At 34.9% G+C, this 15,945-nt stretch overlaps 1 protein-coding gene across 8 annotated transcripts in view; it reads left to right on the top strand.

The window, feature by feature from the left end:
- LOC114334668 (arrestin domain-containing protein 1) overlaps nucleotides 1-15,945 on the top strand; it is a 48,726-nt gene that overhangs the window by 17,932 nt on the left and 14,849 nt on the right. For all 8 annotated transcript variants that reach the window (XM_050645338.1, XM_050645345.1, XM_050645337.1 and 5 more), the window contains exons 4-5: nucleotides 3,159-3,370; nucleotides 4,165-4,347. In XM_050645338.1, the coding sequence (XP_050501295.1) occupies nucleotides 3,159-3,370; nucleotides 4,165-4,347 (395 nt within the window). The remainder of the gene's footprint in view (nucleotides 1-3,158; nucleotides 3,371-4,164; nucleotides 4,348-15,945) is intronic.

Raw genomic sequence — 15,945 nt, 5'->3', positions numbered from 1 at the left:
GACCCAACTAGGACAAACCCCGGCGTGCAGTCACGGATTGCAACTAACGAAATGGCAGGGATGCCCTAGCGGCAACTGCTATCAAAAAACTAAGTTTTCAATCTAATAGCACATAAAACAACATCGAAAAATGTCATTCTACATCCTACCAGACTGAAAACAATGGGAACCTTCTCTGGTAACACCTCCGAGGCTTCTACAATTTGCAAACCATAACGGATGCTGAGATTAAGGAAGATGAGGGAATTTTACAATTTATAATTCACGTCCCATCTGGCAGGGCATCCCTGCCATTTCGTTCGTTGCAATCCGTGACTGCACGCCGGGGTTTGTCCTAGTTGGGTCAGAGAGAGCAGCATATGTGCCTCCTGATGAGAGACTAATAAGTTTCGAAACCGGTAGAGGTGCTTGCTGCACTCTCTGATTGAACTGGAATAATGATGCGGCTGTAGTTTCGTGTTGCAAAGAACTTGAAAATGGTTATTCATTTTCGATTTATGTTTACTCCCATTGGAGTCCGAAGGGAACCATTCTCGTTGGAACTTTATCGCGCTGAGCAGATGGGACGTGAATTATAAATTGTAAAATTCCCTCATCTTCCTTAGTCTCAGCTTCCGTTATGGCTTGCAAATTGTAGAATTCTCGGAGGTGTTCCCAGAGAAGGTTCCCATTGTTTTTAGTCTGGTAGGATGTAGAATGACATTTTTGGATGTTGTTTTATGTGCTATTAGATTGAAAACTTAGTTTTTAGATAGCAGTTGCCGCTAGGGCATCCCTGCCATTTCGTTCGTTGCAATCCGTGACTGCACGCCGGGGTTTGTCCTAGTTGGGTCAGAGAGAGCAGCATATGTGCCTCCTGATAGAAGACTAATAAGTTTCGAAACCGGTAGAGGTGCTTGCTGCACTCTCTGATTGAACTGGAATAATGATGCGGCTGTAGTTTCGTGTTGCAACGAACTTAAAAATGGTTATTTATTTTTGATTTATGTTTACTCCCATTGGAGTACGAAGGGAACCATTCTCGTTGGAACTTTGCCGCGCTGAGCAGATGGGACGTGAATTATAAATTGTAAAATTCCCTCATCTTCCTTAGTCTCAGCATCCGTTATGGCTTGCAAATTGTAGAAGCCTCGGAAGTGTTTCCAGAGAAGGTTCCCATTGTTTTCAGTCTGGTAGGATGTAGAATGACATTTTTGGATGTTGTTTTATGTGCTATTAGATTGAAAACTTAGTTTTTTGATAGCAGTTGCCGCTAGGGCATCCCTGCCATTTCGTTAGTTGCAATCCGTGACTGTACGCCGGGGTTTGTCCTAGTTGGGTCAGAGAGAGCAGCATATGTGCCTCCTGATAAAAGACTAATAAGTTTCGAAACCGGTAGAGGTGCTTGCTGCACTCTCTGATTGAACTGGAATAATGATGCGGCTATAGTTTCGTGTTGCAACGAACTTAAAAATGGTTATTGATTTTTAAAATATTTTGAATTTGTTTTACCATGATCCAATTATGAGTTCTGATGTCCACCGCAAAATCCATTGTTTTTGAGGTCTCTTTAAAATTTTGCCACCGTTTTCTTATTTTTCAATATTTTTCCTTGAATTTCTTCTTGAATAATCTGTGAATTGTGCTGAATATGCCTACTTAATTTAAAAAAAAAATAATTCTACCATACTTTCAAAAAAAAATGTGATTGAAATATTGATTTCAACGAAACCCATGCTAGAAATATTTGTATAGGTATGTGTGAAATTTAATAAAAATAAATGTTTTATCCGGAAAGCAAATGGGTGCAGGTCGACCTATATTCGGATCCCGTACTATTAGCTCGAATATTCCTGAGACGGGATTTGGATTGATAGGTGTAGCGGAGAATGGTTTCTTAAGGAGAGGTAGTACTACAACTGATCCTTCAAGGCAAAATAGAGGGCGGTAGAAGTATCGGAAGAAAACAAGTTTCTTGATAAAAAAAGAATGTGTGTGTACTTTGTACGCACGTAAGAAGTTATACTTCTATTATATGATTTAAACGAAATTAATATACTTTTTATTTATATTTTGTTTAAATATTAAACTGATTTATACTTACTACTCCTCAAACATTTTTATTAGAACAGTGCCAAAAATTAAAATAATAAAAGAATAAAACACACACAAACACATTAAACAAGCCACAAATGATGTCTGAACATTAATTGTCGAAAAATTTTTTAACTAAATACGTATTTTCTGAAAATAAAATTATATAATAAATATACTTACAATCATAAAATGTATTAAAAAAAACAAAAAAGAAAGTTTCTATTGGGACTCGAACCAGCGCTGATAAGAGCGGTTGGTGCTGGAATTCATTTGCCTTCTCCGCTTAGCCACGGACACTATGTGTCATTATTTAGGAAGATCGACTAACTAAACGGATTAAACTTGTGATATTTTGATATTTTGAAAATTGATCAAATTATTTTAATTTTGAATTGAAATGATTTAGAATTGAAAAAATACAACAAAACATAGAGTAAAAAAACAATATATTAGGTGAATATTGATAGACATTTTGATGGTAATCAAATTATATAAATAAAAGTATTACATACTATGTATTTTGGCAGATCAAATAGGTAGGTTTATACCCATGATACATTAACAATTATTACGTACATGTTGCTTTTAAAAACTATTTAAAAGTCACTACAATATTATAAACTTTTTTGTTTCTGTCCTCACAACAATAAAACTAATATATTAAACATTTGTTTACCTTTACCTTTACCTCCAAACCACAGCTGCCATATCGGATAATTTTTGACATGTCATTTGAACATCCAATCAGAACAAAGTTATAATGCGCATGCGCCGGGCTGATAGGTTTTAACATATAAAAAAATCACCCTCTATCGCCGGTAAAGAAGTATAACTTCAAAAAAAACATTAAATTTGTAAATGAACTCAGATATAAAATGTAGAAAAATTATTTTATATTGCAGAAGATCGAGAAGCCTTTACAATGGTGATCACAAACATCGGATAATTCTGATATGCCACAATATTTTAATACATAATTTGACGAAAAAGTTTTACTAAATTTAAAATTTAAATAGCTTCTTGTTTAATCATTCAGCAGGTTTTTCTTATGGATTTACCTTTTCTTACAATTACTGTTTAAGGTACTTTGCCAGCTGGTTGCTATGAATATCCTTTCACCTTCACGCTTCCACAACCTGGAATCCCCAGTACTTTTACAAATATCTATGGATACGTTACATACTACATTAAAGCAAACGTAGATAAAGCATTTGCTATTGATTATATAGATACAGTGGGATTACATGTGATTGCACCAGTAAACTTTAATTATATGCGACATGAGCTACAACTGGTAAGAGAGCTTTACAAACGTATTTTAAATTTTAGTTACTTAAGTACAATTAAAGAAAATTAAGTGGTGATCCGATATAGCCACATCTGGCTTATATCAGAGAATTCTTAAAATATGATTTGAGATGTGGCTTTAAAATCCCATAAACTGATCGAGTCAAAAATGAGGAGAACCTTAGAATAATGGGGAAGAACTTAGAAGTACTTACCACCATCAAATCTCGAAAGTTAGAATACTTTGGACAGATTATGCGAAATGAATCCAGATATGCCCTCCTACAAGTCATTCTGCAAGGAAAAATATTTGGAAAGCGAGGTCCAGGAAGAAGAAGAACATCTGAACACAAGATGTGCATCTTATCCGCGTTGCTGCAGATAAAGTGAATATTGCCATGATGATCGTCAACATTCCGCATGGATACTCACATCAAGAAGAAGTGGTGATCAGAAATTTATACCTCTGTTTTGTTATCGGCCGTCTTAAATATAAGAATGGTAGTGATCGCCCAATATTATATCGTAATTGAACGGTAACATGGTGATAGATAATTGAATGTTGAATGATTGAACACCATCTTGTAACCATTTAATAAAACATCTGATCTCTTGGGACCTCAAACATTTTAAATATTTTTATCATGACTAGTTTCTCTAAAAATGTTTTCTCAATTTTGCTGACTCTTGAAAGGCTGATAGGTATGTCTGGATACTTTGCATTAAACAAATGCCAATAGTTGAAAAATGACTATTTTATAATTTTGTTTATATTATATTTTAAATATTTAATTCTTTTAGAATCCAATCACTTATCAAGATGAGACAACAATGTGCTGCTTGTGTTCTGGAAACGGTGTTATTACAATGAACTTGTATTTGGACAAGGAAGCATATGTAGCTGGTGAAATAGCAAACATTAAAGTGATAGTGTATAATATGTCCAATGAAAATTTTTCAGACCTAATTTTATCTCTAAAAAGGGTAAGTCAATAAAATGTATACAGTCTCCCAATGAACGCAGTTCACTTGAAAGAGGTATTTTCAATAGAGGAGATATTTTTCAAGAAACTAAGAGATACGTTAATTATTTTTGAAGTTATACTTCTTTACGCGCGATATGAGGGTGAATTTTTATATGTTAAAACCTACGATTCCGGCGCATGCGCATTATAACTTTGTTCTGATTGGATGTTCAAATGACATGTCAAAAATTATCCAATATGGCAGCTATAGCGCAGCTGTGGTTTGGACGGTTGACGGTTTGGTTATGTATGGTTGTTGCGTTTTAAAATTTGTGGGAAGAGAAACAACAAAGGTTAGTTAATAGTTATACTGCCTTTTTAAATAGTTTTCATATTATATCTTTGAAGTTATACTTCAAAATGTTTTAATTTATGTATGTATCAGTCCAGAAAATGTGTGGAAAGAATATATTAGTGTTTTTAAATATATTTTTCTACAAACGTGTTAAAAATGCAATTTTTAGGACTCCATAGGAGCGTTAAAAATGCTATTTTAAGGCACTAGTGCTTTAAAAATTTTAAGGCACTGCAGTTAAAAGTGAATTGTCAAATTGTGAAACGTCAAAATATTTATATTTCATTTATTAACATTAATATTAATAATACAACTTGCGCAATTTGAAAAAGGTGATTTAAAAGGTTTTTTATTATAATTTTGTGTCTTTGGATTTGTCTTCCTTGGGCGTAAAATAATAAAACATCTATTTTTATATTTCACTTGTCACCGTGATGTATAATTATGTATATCTGAAAGGTAAGTAGCATGCGGCTTGATGGCCTTGTTGGTAGAGCATTGGACCAGAGATCAAAAAATCGCGAGATTGCGGGTTCAAATCCCGGACGATTCATATTTTTTCTTTTTTTTTATATTTGGCATTGTTAAGTTTTGGTTCATTTTTGGTAATTATTGTTAATTTTTTGTATTGTAACTGTTAAGTAGGTATATTTATTTCGTTGAAATTATATTATAATAGAAGTATAAATTCTTATGTGCGTACAAAGTACACACACATTCTTTTTTTTCTTTCAAAGAGTGTACTAAGTAAGCGGTAAATCAAGCAATAAACACAGCGAGAAGCGTTCAACTTTTTTTGAACTATTATAGGTATGTGATTGTTTTCTTAAATAGAGAGTGAACATAGAAACAGAGAAAAAGAGAGTATTGCCCGACCATCGTGATCCATAAAGAAATACGAAGCCAAAATACCAAACATTTAAAAGGTAAAATAAGACATCTTATTTTTTTTTTTAACTTAGAGCCCAAACTGGAATAAGGCGGTGGTCTCCAATAAACGCTGTAGGCTACGTACAGCATCACGTCGGCGTCGGAGGAAAATTGTTAATTTTTGTTACTTTTAATAAACTTTGCAGGACTATCTTACAACCAAAAATAGTTAAAAAAAAAAAAGTAATTCTATAACAAATTCAAATTACGGGATGAATTGAAGTGACCACCGACTTAGCCGGTTGTCTCCAACAGACGGCGTAGGCTGCGTACAGCGTGTATTGAAGACCATCGACTTAGATTGGGATAAAGCACTAACGACAACTTACTAGTGATAAAGAATTTAATAGAGAAGTCTACAGAATACAACAAACCATTGGCACTGACATTCGTGGACTACAAGAAAGCATGTAACTTACCATAAAATGATAAAAGCATTGACAGAATGCCGAAAAGACCATCGCTACACTAACATAATCAAAACAAAAAGACTATCTGAACAAGAAACAAAATTGGTATACAGCCGTGAGTACGGCAAGGAGTCACGATCTCTCCAAATCTATGCACGACGTTTTTAGAACATAATTGTAAGAAGGCAGATCTAAATGAGTATGGTATCAACATAAATGGAGAGAAACTGCTCAGTCATTTGAGATTAGCATATGACATCGCATAATAATGTTGGGAAGAACCCACATAACAATTTCATGTTCTTAGTAGATTCATAGAACGTACTTTTCAGAAAAATTATATACTGAGAATATGCGTAATTACCATTGCGAATGTGCAGAGCACATACTGAGTATAATATACTACATTACAGTACTTAAACATTCTATGTATATACTTAGAATGTACTACCGCACTTCTTTTCAGTATATACTAAGAATATACTTTTTAGAACATTCCAAGAACGTGCTACAAACGTTCTATTAATATATTTAGAACGTACTACCACACATCTTTTTAGTTTATACTAAGAACGTACTTTTTAGAATATTCTAAGGAAGTGCTATAAACCTTCTATTTATATACTTAGAACGTACTACTGCACATCTTTGTATTAGAAGAATATATTTTTAAAGATATTCTAAGAAAGTGTTATATCAAGTGCTATATTGCTCAGAAGTATGTTTTCAGCATCACCTAATCTCATCTTAGGTTCTACTGGTTCTACCAAATACCTATGGTAGGGGAGCAAAGTATGCTAAATGTGCAGTCACTCGAGCGCTTTGGGGACCTATTGGGTTGTGATTATTAGGTCCTAAAACCAAAAAAAGTTAAGTAAAATTTTCCATTTTAGCGGGCGCTTGCCATTTTTTAATTTAATTTTCCATTTCCATTAATCGTTTTTTCCGAATATAGCGCCATCTATCCATAATTCGAAAAAATGTTTCGAATAAAAGTTGCTTATTTTTATGCAGAGAATTCAAATCTGCAATAAAAAATGGGGGCTCCCATTTAAGATTTTAAAGTAACCCCCCACCCCACCTCCGTGGCGGGTCGTGTTTGGTACCATTCGATATATTTTTCAAAAATATTAAATAAGTGTATTTTGCAGTTTTTCGATCCGATGTTTATTTTGCTAAATATCGCGGGATTTGCATTTAAAATTTAAAATTTACCCCCCACCCCTCTCTGCGAGGGCTCGTGTTTGGTATCTATCGATAGATTTTTGAAAAATATTAAACGTGTAGTTTTTAGTTTTTCGATATGACGTTCATTTCGCGAAATATTCGCCTTTTCCTTGTGAAACTTTGTGACTCACCAATTCCCTTACGCCCCGCTCAAATCGTCAGATTTTTTAAATATACACTGTTTTGCATGTACTTAACTTACCATATCTTAATCTGACAATTTCGAGTATTTTTAAGGATAGATTTTTTTTTTCGGGCCCCCCTAAACGAACTCCCCTGTGTTAAGAGCCAATATATGGCAGAGGTACATCTGCAGGGTACCACGTTTCTCCCCATATGATAATCTGACGCGCTCGAGTAACTGCAAAAATCCCCGCTTGGGCTCCCCTACCACTATTATATTTAATATTTTTTTAAGGCAAACCCTAATAGCACAAGGACGTCCAATGGACGTCCATTGGACGTCCTTCACGTACTTTAGGGACGTCCATTGGACGTCCGTTTTCGTCCGAGGAACGTCCTTTATACGTCCTATTTTGGTCCAAATGTCGCGCTACCGAACGTCCATTGGACGTCCATCTAAGGTCCGAGGGGACGTATATTGGACCTTAATCGGACGTAAATTGGACCTTAATCGGACGTCCTAGGGGACGTAAATTGGACCTTAATCGGACGTAAATTGTACCTTAACCGGACGTAAATTGGACCTTAATCGGACGTAAATTGGACCTCAATCGGACGTAAATTGGACCTTAATCGGACGTAAATTGGACCTTAATCGGACGTAAATTGGACCTTAATCGGACGTAAATTGGACTTTAATCGGACGTAAATTAGACCTTAATCGGACGTAAATTGGACCTTAATCGGACGTAAATTGGACCTTAATCGGACGTAACTTGGACCTTAATCGGACGTAAATTGGACCTTAATCGGACGTAAGTTGGACCTTAATCGGACGTAAATTGGACCTTAATCGGACGTAAGTTGGACCTTAATCGGACGTAAATTGGACTTTAATCGGACGTAAATTGGACCTTAATCGGACGTAAATGGGACCTTAATTGGACGTAAATTGGACCTTAATCGGACGTAAATCGGACCTTAATCGGACGTCCTAAGGGACGTGAATTGGACCTTAACAGGACGTCCAATTTTGGTCCAAATTCCACTTTGCCAAACGTCCAATGGAGGTCCACCTAACGTCCAAGGGGACGTTCGGTGGACGTCAATTGGGCCTTCATAGGGCGTCCCAGTTTGGTCCAATGTCTTGCTGTCGAACATCCATCTAACGTCCTGGGAGGACGTTCGGTGGACGTCTATAGTTGATATTTAGACCTGTGAAGAATGTATTGTGGGAAATAAAAAATATATTTTTTAAGAAACTTATATTACATCTTATATTAAATTACAATTATTGGATATTACATTATTTACATTAAATTACAATACACTTCTCCAAGAAATTAACGCACCACCTTAAATATGGGGTATTTTTGATGTCTCGTATTTCCTAAACCTGTTGTCCCATCTAAGTGATTTTTTTATAATATTATAGCCTAGGCTATAGGTTACCTCCTTAAGCTTGTCATGCACAGGGAGCTATGCTGTAATATAATATGTATATTATATCATATCGCTCTCTATAGTAATGAGTGAGCCTGCAGACAGGAAACAAATGGTTCCGTATGTGCAGGCTCACTCATTACTATAGAGAGCGATGTGATATAATATATACAGAGAGGTCCTAAATTATGGAATAAATTAATTTTCTCTAAAATGGACGACTATAGAGAAAAATCCGGAAACAGGTCGATTTTTGTGTTTAAATTACAACTTTTTGACATATATTTCATACTAGTGATGTCATCCATCTGAGCGTGATGACGTAATCAATGATTTTTTTAAATGGGAATAGGGGTTGTGTGGCACCTCAGTTGAAAGGGTTTTCAATTCTCTATTCAGTAATTTTGAATGTGTAAGTTCCAATTAAACTATTACTGAGGTACCATTAGTTAAACAGAATGTTTTTAAAACTTTTTTGCCTCTTTGTATTTTTTTCGATAAGGCACGTTTTATCGAGATCTGGCTTCTTTTTTAATATGGTTCAAAATATACCTAAAAATGTAAAGCATAAATAAGTTTGCATAATATTACCAAGTCTCCATAATGGTACTTAACCATATACAAATATGTGGTGGATTTGACAAATATTCAAAATATTTCGATAAAAATTAACTTTTCGAAAAAGCAATAACAGGCAAAAAAGTTTTTAAAACGTTGTGTTTAAATGGTACTACAATAATAATTAATAATAATAATAATAATAAACCCATATCTCCAAACCGACCATCTCCCATATTATCAATACGTCCCTGAGAGTATGCTTGAGGATGGCAACTACAAGCTATACTGGGACCCCACTGTGCTCACAGACCAAACAGTGGCGCATAATAGACCAGATCTCGTATTAGTCAATAAATTAACGAGACAAACAACCCTCATTGATGTGGCACACGGAACTAATGGTTCCGTGTGTGCAGGCTCACTCATTACTATAGAGAGCGATGTGATATAATATATATTACAGTATATAGCTCCCCGTGCATGACAAGCTTAAGAGGAAACAGTAGCGAGCAACAGGTAGCGAAAACGCGTTCCAAGATTGCGGCTGTAATTTTGAATATTTTTTTGAGATATTTGGCACACGCATTCGTAATATAATAAAGAATGGCGGTACAGAGCCCAATTTGAAAAATATAATAATATGTGAAAATTACTCTGTAATTAAATACAATATTAAAAAAACGAGCCTGTACCGCCATTAAGAAGAACAAAAAAATACACTTTCTTCAAATAAACTTTTTTATCCAATGCCTAGATGTTGTGTCATTTTGGAACTACTAATGAAATAAAAAATTTTAGTAGTTCCAAAATGACACAAAATCTAGGCATCGCATAAAAAAGTTTATTTGAAGAAAGTGTATTTTTGTTCTTCTTAATGGCGGTACAGGCTTGTTTTTTTAATATTGTATTTAATTACAGAGTAATTTCCACATATTAATATATTTTTCAAATTGGGCTCTGTACCGCCATTCTTTATTATATTACGAATACGTGTGCCAAATATCTCGAAAAAATATTCAAAATTACAGCCGCAATCTTGGAACGCGTTTTTGCTACCTGTTGATCGCTACTGTATCACCTTAAGGAGGATATTATAAAAAAAATCACCTAGATGGGACAACTGGTTTAGGAAATTCGAGACATCAAAAATGCTCAACTTTTAAGGTGGTGCGTAATGGGCTGTATATTATACATATATTTCAAATCGACACCTTGCTCATTTGGAGATAATGGACAATTTCTTAAAAAGAAAATATTCTATCTATGTATACTTATTATATAGTGTAATATTATATTATAATATTATAATAATCATTCAACTTTTGTCTAATTTTTTTTCATCCGCCTTCGCTTAGATATTTCAATATTATAAATAGATTATAAAATACTGAGATAAATACCTTTTGCTTACCAGGTACATACCAACCCAATCTGTTTGACAAAAGAACCGTTGGGTAGAGGTAAGTAGTAAGTTTAAACACAACGACAAGTCACAGCAACTAGTTGTGATGACAAGTTGAAACGCTGTTTAGACGCTGCGATTCAATGCGATACCACCTTCAACCCAACTCCAACTTTGATAAGTTGTGCGATGCACCGTTTACACACAATGATAAGTTGCAACAACTCGATTGACCTTGATAAGTTGTTTGATTTATCGCTGTGTTTAAACGATCCTGACGAACAAAGGGGCCACCGAGCTAGCGGAAATTTCCTTTAACAATAAATTTTAAATTCAAATCCAAGAAGTTACATTGCAGTAAAAATTCAAGGAAGTCTATACTTTATAGAAAATCAAAAAGATTGGCTAGAATGCAATTATGTACTTATACAGAGTGTTTGGTAAAGAATAGGCCATAGATTAACCTTAGATTTCGGAGGGTAAAATAGGTCGATTTAAGTTAACTTACATTAGTACTAAAGTTGATAATAACCGAAATACAAGGTGTCAAATTTAAACTTTTATTTTATTTATTCTTGAATATTTCCTAACAAGCATGGGATAATATCACGAAATTTGGTAAGCGGGGGTTTTTTGGGACAAGAAATCTAAATTCAACACCAAAAATGATGTATTGCCCAGGAAATAATCAAGAATAAAATAAAAGTTTAAATTTGACACCCTGTATTTCGGTTATTATCATCTTTCGTACTAAAGTAAGTTAGCTTAAATCGACCTATTTTAAGCTCAGTAATCCAAGGTTAAGCTATGGCCCATTCTTTACCAAACACCCATAAGATTGAAAAATGTATGAAAAATATACCAGAAAGCATAAGAAATATATCAAAGAGCATGAAAAAATATGTAAATGTAATAAAAAACGTAAATAATACCAATGTTTGGATACCAGTTGTCCTGGCTGGTGGTTTTGTCCACCATTCTCGGCGAGTTTGTCCTCTAGGCCATCAGGAATCGATAGGCTATGTCCAGACGGTGGTAGCAGCAGAGTCTGAATGCTTCCTCTTTGGCGTTCACTTACCAAGAAGTGACTGGCTGCAACGTGGAGCTCCAGTAGCTGTCTGGGGTTGATGGCTCCGAAAACTTCTCATCTGATCGAGGAATCAGGAACATAGACTGTTTCGGCACTTCAGAAAATCTCCAGGAGCAGGAATCCTCAGGGTGGTAGATTAAAATGTTGTGCGCCTATGTCAAAGGGGCACATAATAATCCATTGGATGGACTTATGCATTGATGCTCTAAATGGCCCGATGAGGCGGTCGGACTCTGTGTTATGTTGTGAAACAGCGTCTTCATAGTTTTACGTAATATATAGTATATGTATAAGTATATTACACTTTAATTCGTATATAATATAATTTCTTACATTATGAAAATCAGTGGTTAATGAATGAAACTCTACGCGGAGCCCTAACGACGACAACGACTGAGAGATCAACTCTCCAACTTCGAACTGATACTGATATCGGTGGGTGAATCGAAAATCTATCGCCTATCGTTATAGTTTTGTCAACAGAGGAACCAAGTAGTGGGGGTGATTTTCAGACGTCCACAAAAAGTCCGTATTTCGTCCAGTACGGACGTCCAAAGGACGTTCGTATTTATTCCACCATCGGACGTCCACCATCGGACGTCCGAAGGACGTACATATTTAGTCCACCGTATTCATATTTATTCCACCCGAAGTACGTCTAACGTCGGACGTCCAAAGGACATCCATTTATAGTCCATAGACATTAGGACTAAGACTGGACCTATTTTGAGCACGTATATTCAACTTCAAAAAGATGCTCTTAAGATTCATTTGTAGTACGGATACATTGATAAAAATTATATTTTTGCTTACTAGAATTAATTAGCAAACTTATGTGATCTTGGTAACTAGAATAATAAAACATTGTAACAAATAATTTACAAATAAGATTTTCACACTTTACAAAAAAAAAACAAAAACATGTTTAGAATATTAAACTGTGCAATTTTGAATTAAATATAATTATCTTTTCGATGTAAACTATTTTATTAACATAAAATATTTTATTGAATTATTTTGCTATTTTATCCCGTAATTCGTATAATATGTCCAATATAGACGATCAGCAAACGTCCGTATTTCGTCCAGTACGGACGTCCAAAGGACGTTCATATTTATTCCACCCGAAGGACGTCCAACATCGGACGTCCGAAGGACGTACATATTTAGTCCACCGAAGGACGTCCAACGTCGGACGTCCGAAGGACGTACATATTTAGTCCACCGAAGGACGTCCAACGCCGGACGTCCAAAGAACGTCCATTTATAGTCCATGGACGTTAGGACCAAAAATGGACCTATTTTGGACGTCGTGTGCTATTAGAGAAGCGTTAATAAAACGTCCGTATTTCGTCCAGTATATGGACGTCCAAAGGACGTTCATATTTATTCCATCCGAAGGACGTCCAACGTCGGACGTCCAAAGGACGTCCATTTTTATTCCGTCCGAAGGACGTCCAACGTCGGACGTCCAAAGGACGTCCATATTTATTCCTTCCGAAGGACGTCCAAAGTCGGACGTCCAAAGGACGTCCATTTTTATTCCGTCCGAAGGACGTCCAAAGTCGGACGTCCAAAGGACGTCCATATTTATTCCTTCCGAAGGACGTCCAACGTGGGACGTCCAAAGGACGTCCATTTATAGTCCATGGACGTTAGGACCAAAAATGGACCTATTTTGGACGTCCATTGGATGTCGTGTGCTATTAGGGAATGAGAATGTAGTTAGTACCTACATTCTGCAATATTACTTAAAAAGTAAGTACATATTTATAAATTTTAGTTATTTATATAAACTATTATATGATAATATTTAGCTAAACTAAACTATGTATGAGTAACTAAAATTTATATACTTATGTATATATGTACTTACTTATATGTATTTATTAAATAATATTGAGTTACCAAAATAGATTATACCTATTTTGAAACACCGCAAACAAAATAAAGAGATTATGTATGTTCTTCAGTCCTAGTACTTCGTCTTCATCCTTAACACTGCATAGATACAAATAATGCCTATTTTCGATTTCATATTTTACCGTTGTATCCCTGGTCCATTCAGGTAAGAAATGGTCAGCGTCAGGGTCAGAATAAGACGGAGATAAATGTATTGTCGAATAACAACATCGGTGCACCGGTGGTTAGTGTGTTGCAAAACGAAGGGAAATTTCCCTTTTTGCGGGAATTTTCAACATAAAAGGTGATAAAGGGAAAAGTTAACTCAAAAGGGAATTTTTGTTCCAGTCCAAATTGTAAAGTATTAAAAAAAATCAAAATATTTGAAAATACTTAAACATATCTTCTCAGATATTGTAAACAGGAGAGAATTTTTTTTATAAAAGTGGGAATTTTTAAGGTAAGTTGACGGAAAAAGCTTACTCAACGGTTGGCAACACAAAGACTTTGGTTGTGGGTTTTGGCATGCTTTGGTTCTGGAATGGCCCATATTGAATTGAATGTACCTAAATTCAAATTCCAACGATGTAAAAATACTCATGATAAACTCGAAATGGTAAAGTTATTTCAATTATGAAAACGAATTTTTAATAATAAACGTTAATACAATTAATGTTTAAACTTTTTTACGAATTGTTTAATTATTCTAAAATATAACGAAGTTGATAATCTATAAGGCTAATATTATACATCCTATACATACATATTATTTTTAAGATATTTTAAAAGTATCTACTTATAAGTATGTGTTAAGAATTTCCTTATAAGTATGTGCTAAGAATATTCGATAAAGGTATATTCTAATAATAAACTTTTACGAATATTCCGAGATACTACGTACACGAATGTACTCAGTATATTCGGTACGAGAATATACTAAAGTATATGCAAAGAACATGAAATTTAGAATGTTTTTTAAGGTACATGCTATGCTTGTACTACGCATATACTAAAAAGAATATACTCCGACAAATGTTGGTAGTAAATGCTTAGAACATGATGCGAACATCATTGTTATGTGGGAACACTCACAAAAAAGGTGAAAAAGGGCGAAAACAAGATTAGAGTGACTCAAAGAGCTATGGAGCATCAGATGTTGGGTGTATATGTGAGAGACCGAATCACAAACGAAGAACTACGTCGTAGAACAAAAACAACAGACACTATCGAAAGAATTGCGTCGCTAAAGTGGAACGGGGCAGAACATGTCGCCAGATTATCAGACAACCGATGGACAAAACGTATTGTCGAGTAGAGGCCAAGACAAGAAGCAGTACGGAGCAGAGCTCGCCCACCAACCACATGGACTAACAACCTGAAGCGTGTTATCAATAACTGGATGCAAGGCGCACAAGACAGACAGATGGAAAGAGCTGAGCGAAACTACCTATGTCCAGTATTGGACGCGTACAGTCCGTCTAATTTACTTACCGTTGCACGTCATTATCTATTCCAGAGATCTAAGTTGGCATAGTTGCCAAAGTAAAAAAAATGCTGAATCCATTTTAAATCAAATAGATCACATAATTATTGTAAACGTGGATTATACAACAAAACAAATTAATATTGAATGTAAATAAATAAAAACTTAAGAAATAGAGAACAAGAATTAAGTTATAATCATTTAAGATTTGCAGTGCAAGCGTTTTTGTACTGCATTGTTAATAATTACTAAAAAACGGCTCCGAACTCTTGGGAGAAGCCGATAGGTTTCTTTGTATATGTCTACAATAACAACTAAAAAAGTTGTCAGATACCTCGATTATTCCAAGTCGTGATAAAATTAGGTGAAATTTATATTTTTATAGTAGAGGATCTTTTTATAGTAAAGTAAATAATAAAAACAGTAAATATAATAAAACAGATACTTATAGTAAAGAATATAAACAAATATGAAGTGTCATCACCGCAACTGTCAAATAAATGTCACCTTCATGCCCCGCGCACTCTAATAAAAAACATGTAATCGTATTTATTTTCCTTCCATTTTGTCAGAGGCGCTGATGTCGGCATTGTGATTGGTGGAACATGACTTTTGACAAATCCTGCGCTATCTGTGAATCTGTGTTCAGTGTTCGTGTTCGTTCGTTCGTTGTCGTTCAGTTATTTTATAT

Source organism: Diabrotica virgifera, chromosome 3 (genome assembly GCF_917563875.1).
Source record: "Diabrotica virgifera virgifera chromosome 3, PGI_DIABVI_V3a".
NCBI classification, from domain to species: domain Eukaryota; kingdom Metazoa; phylum Arthropoda; class Insecta; order Coleoptera; family Chrysomelidae; genus Diabrotica; species Diabrotica virgifera.
Note: the sequence above shows the minus strand (reverse complement) of the source record. Positions and strands in the feature narration are given on the sequence as shown.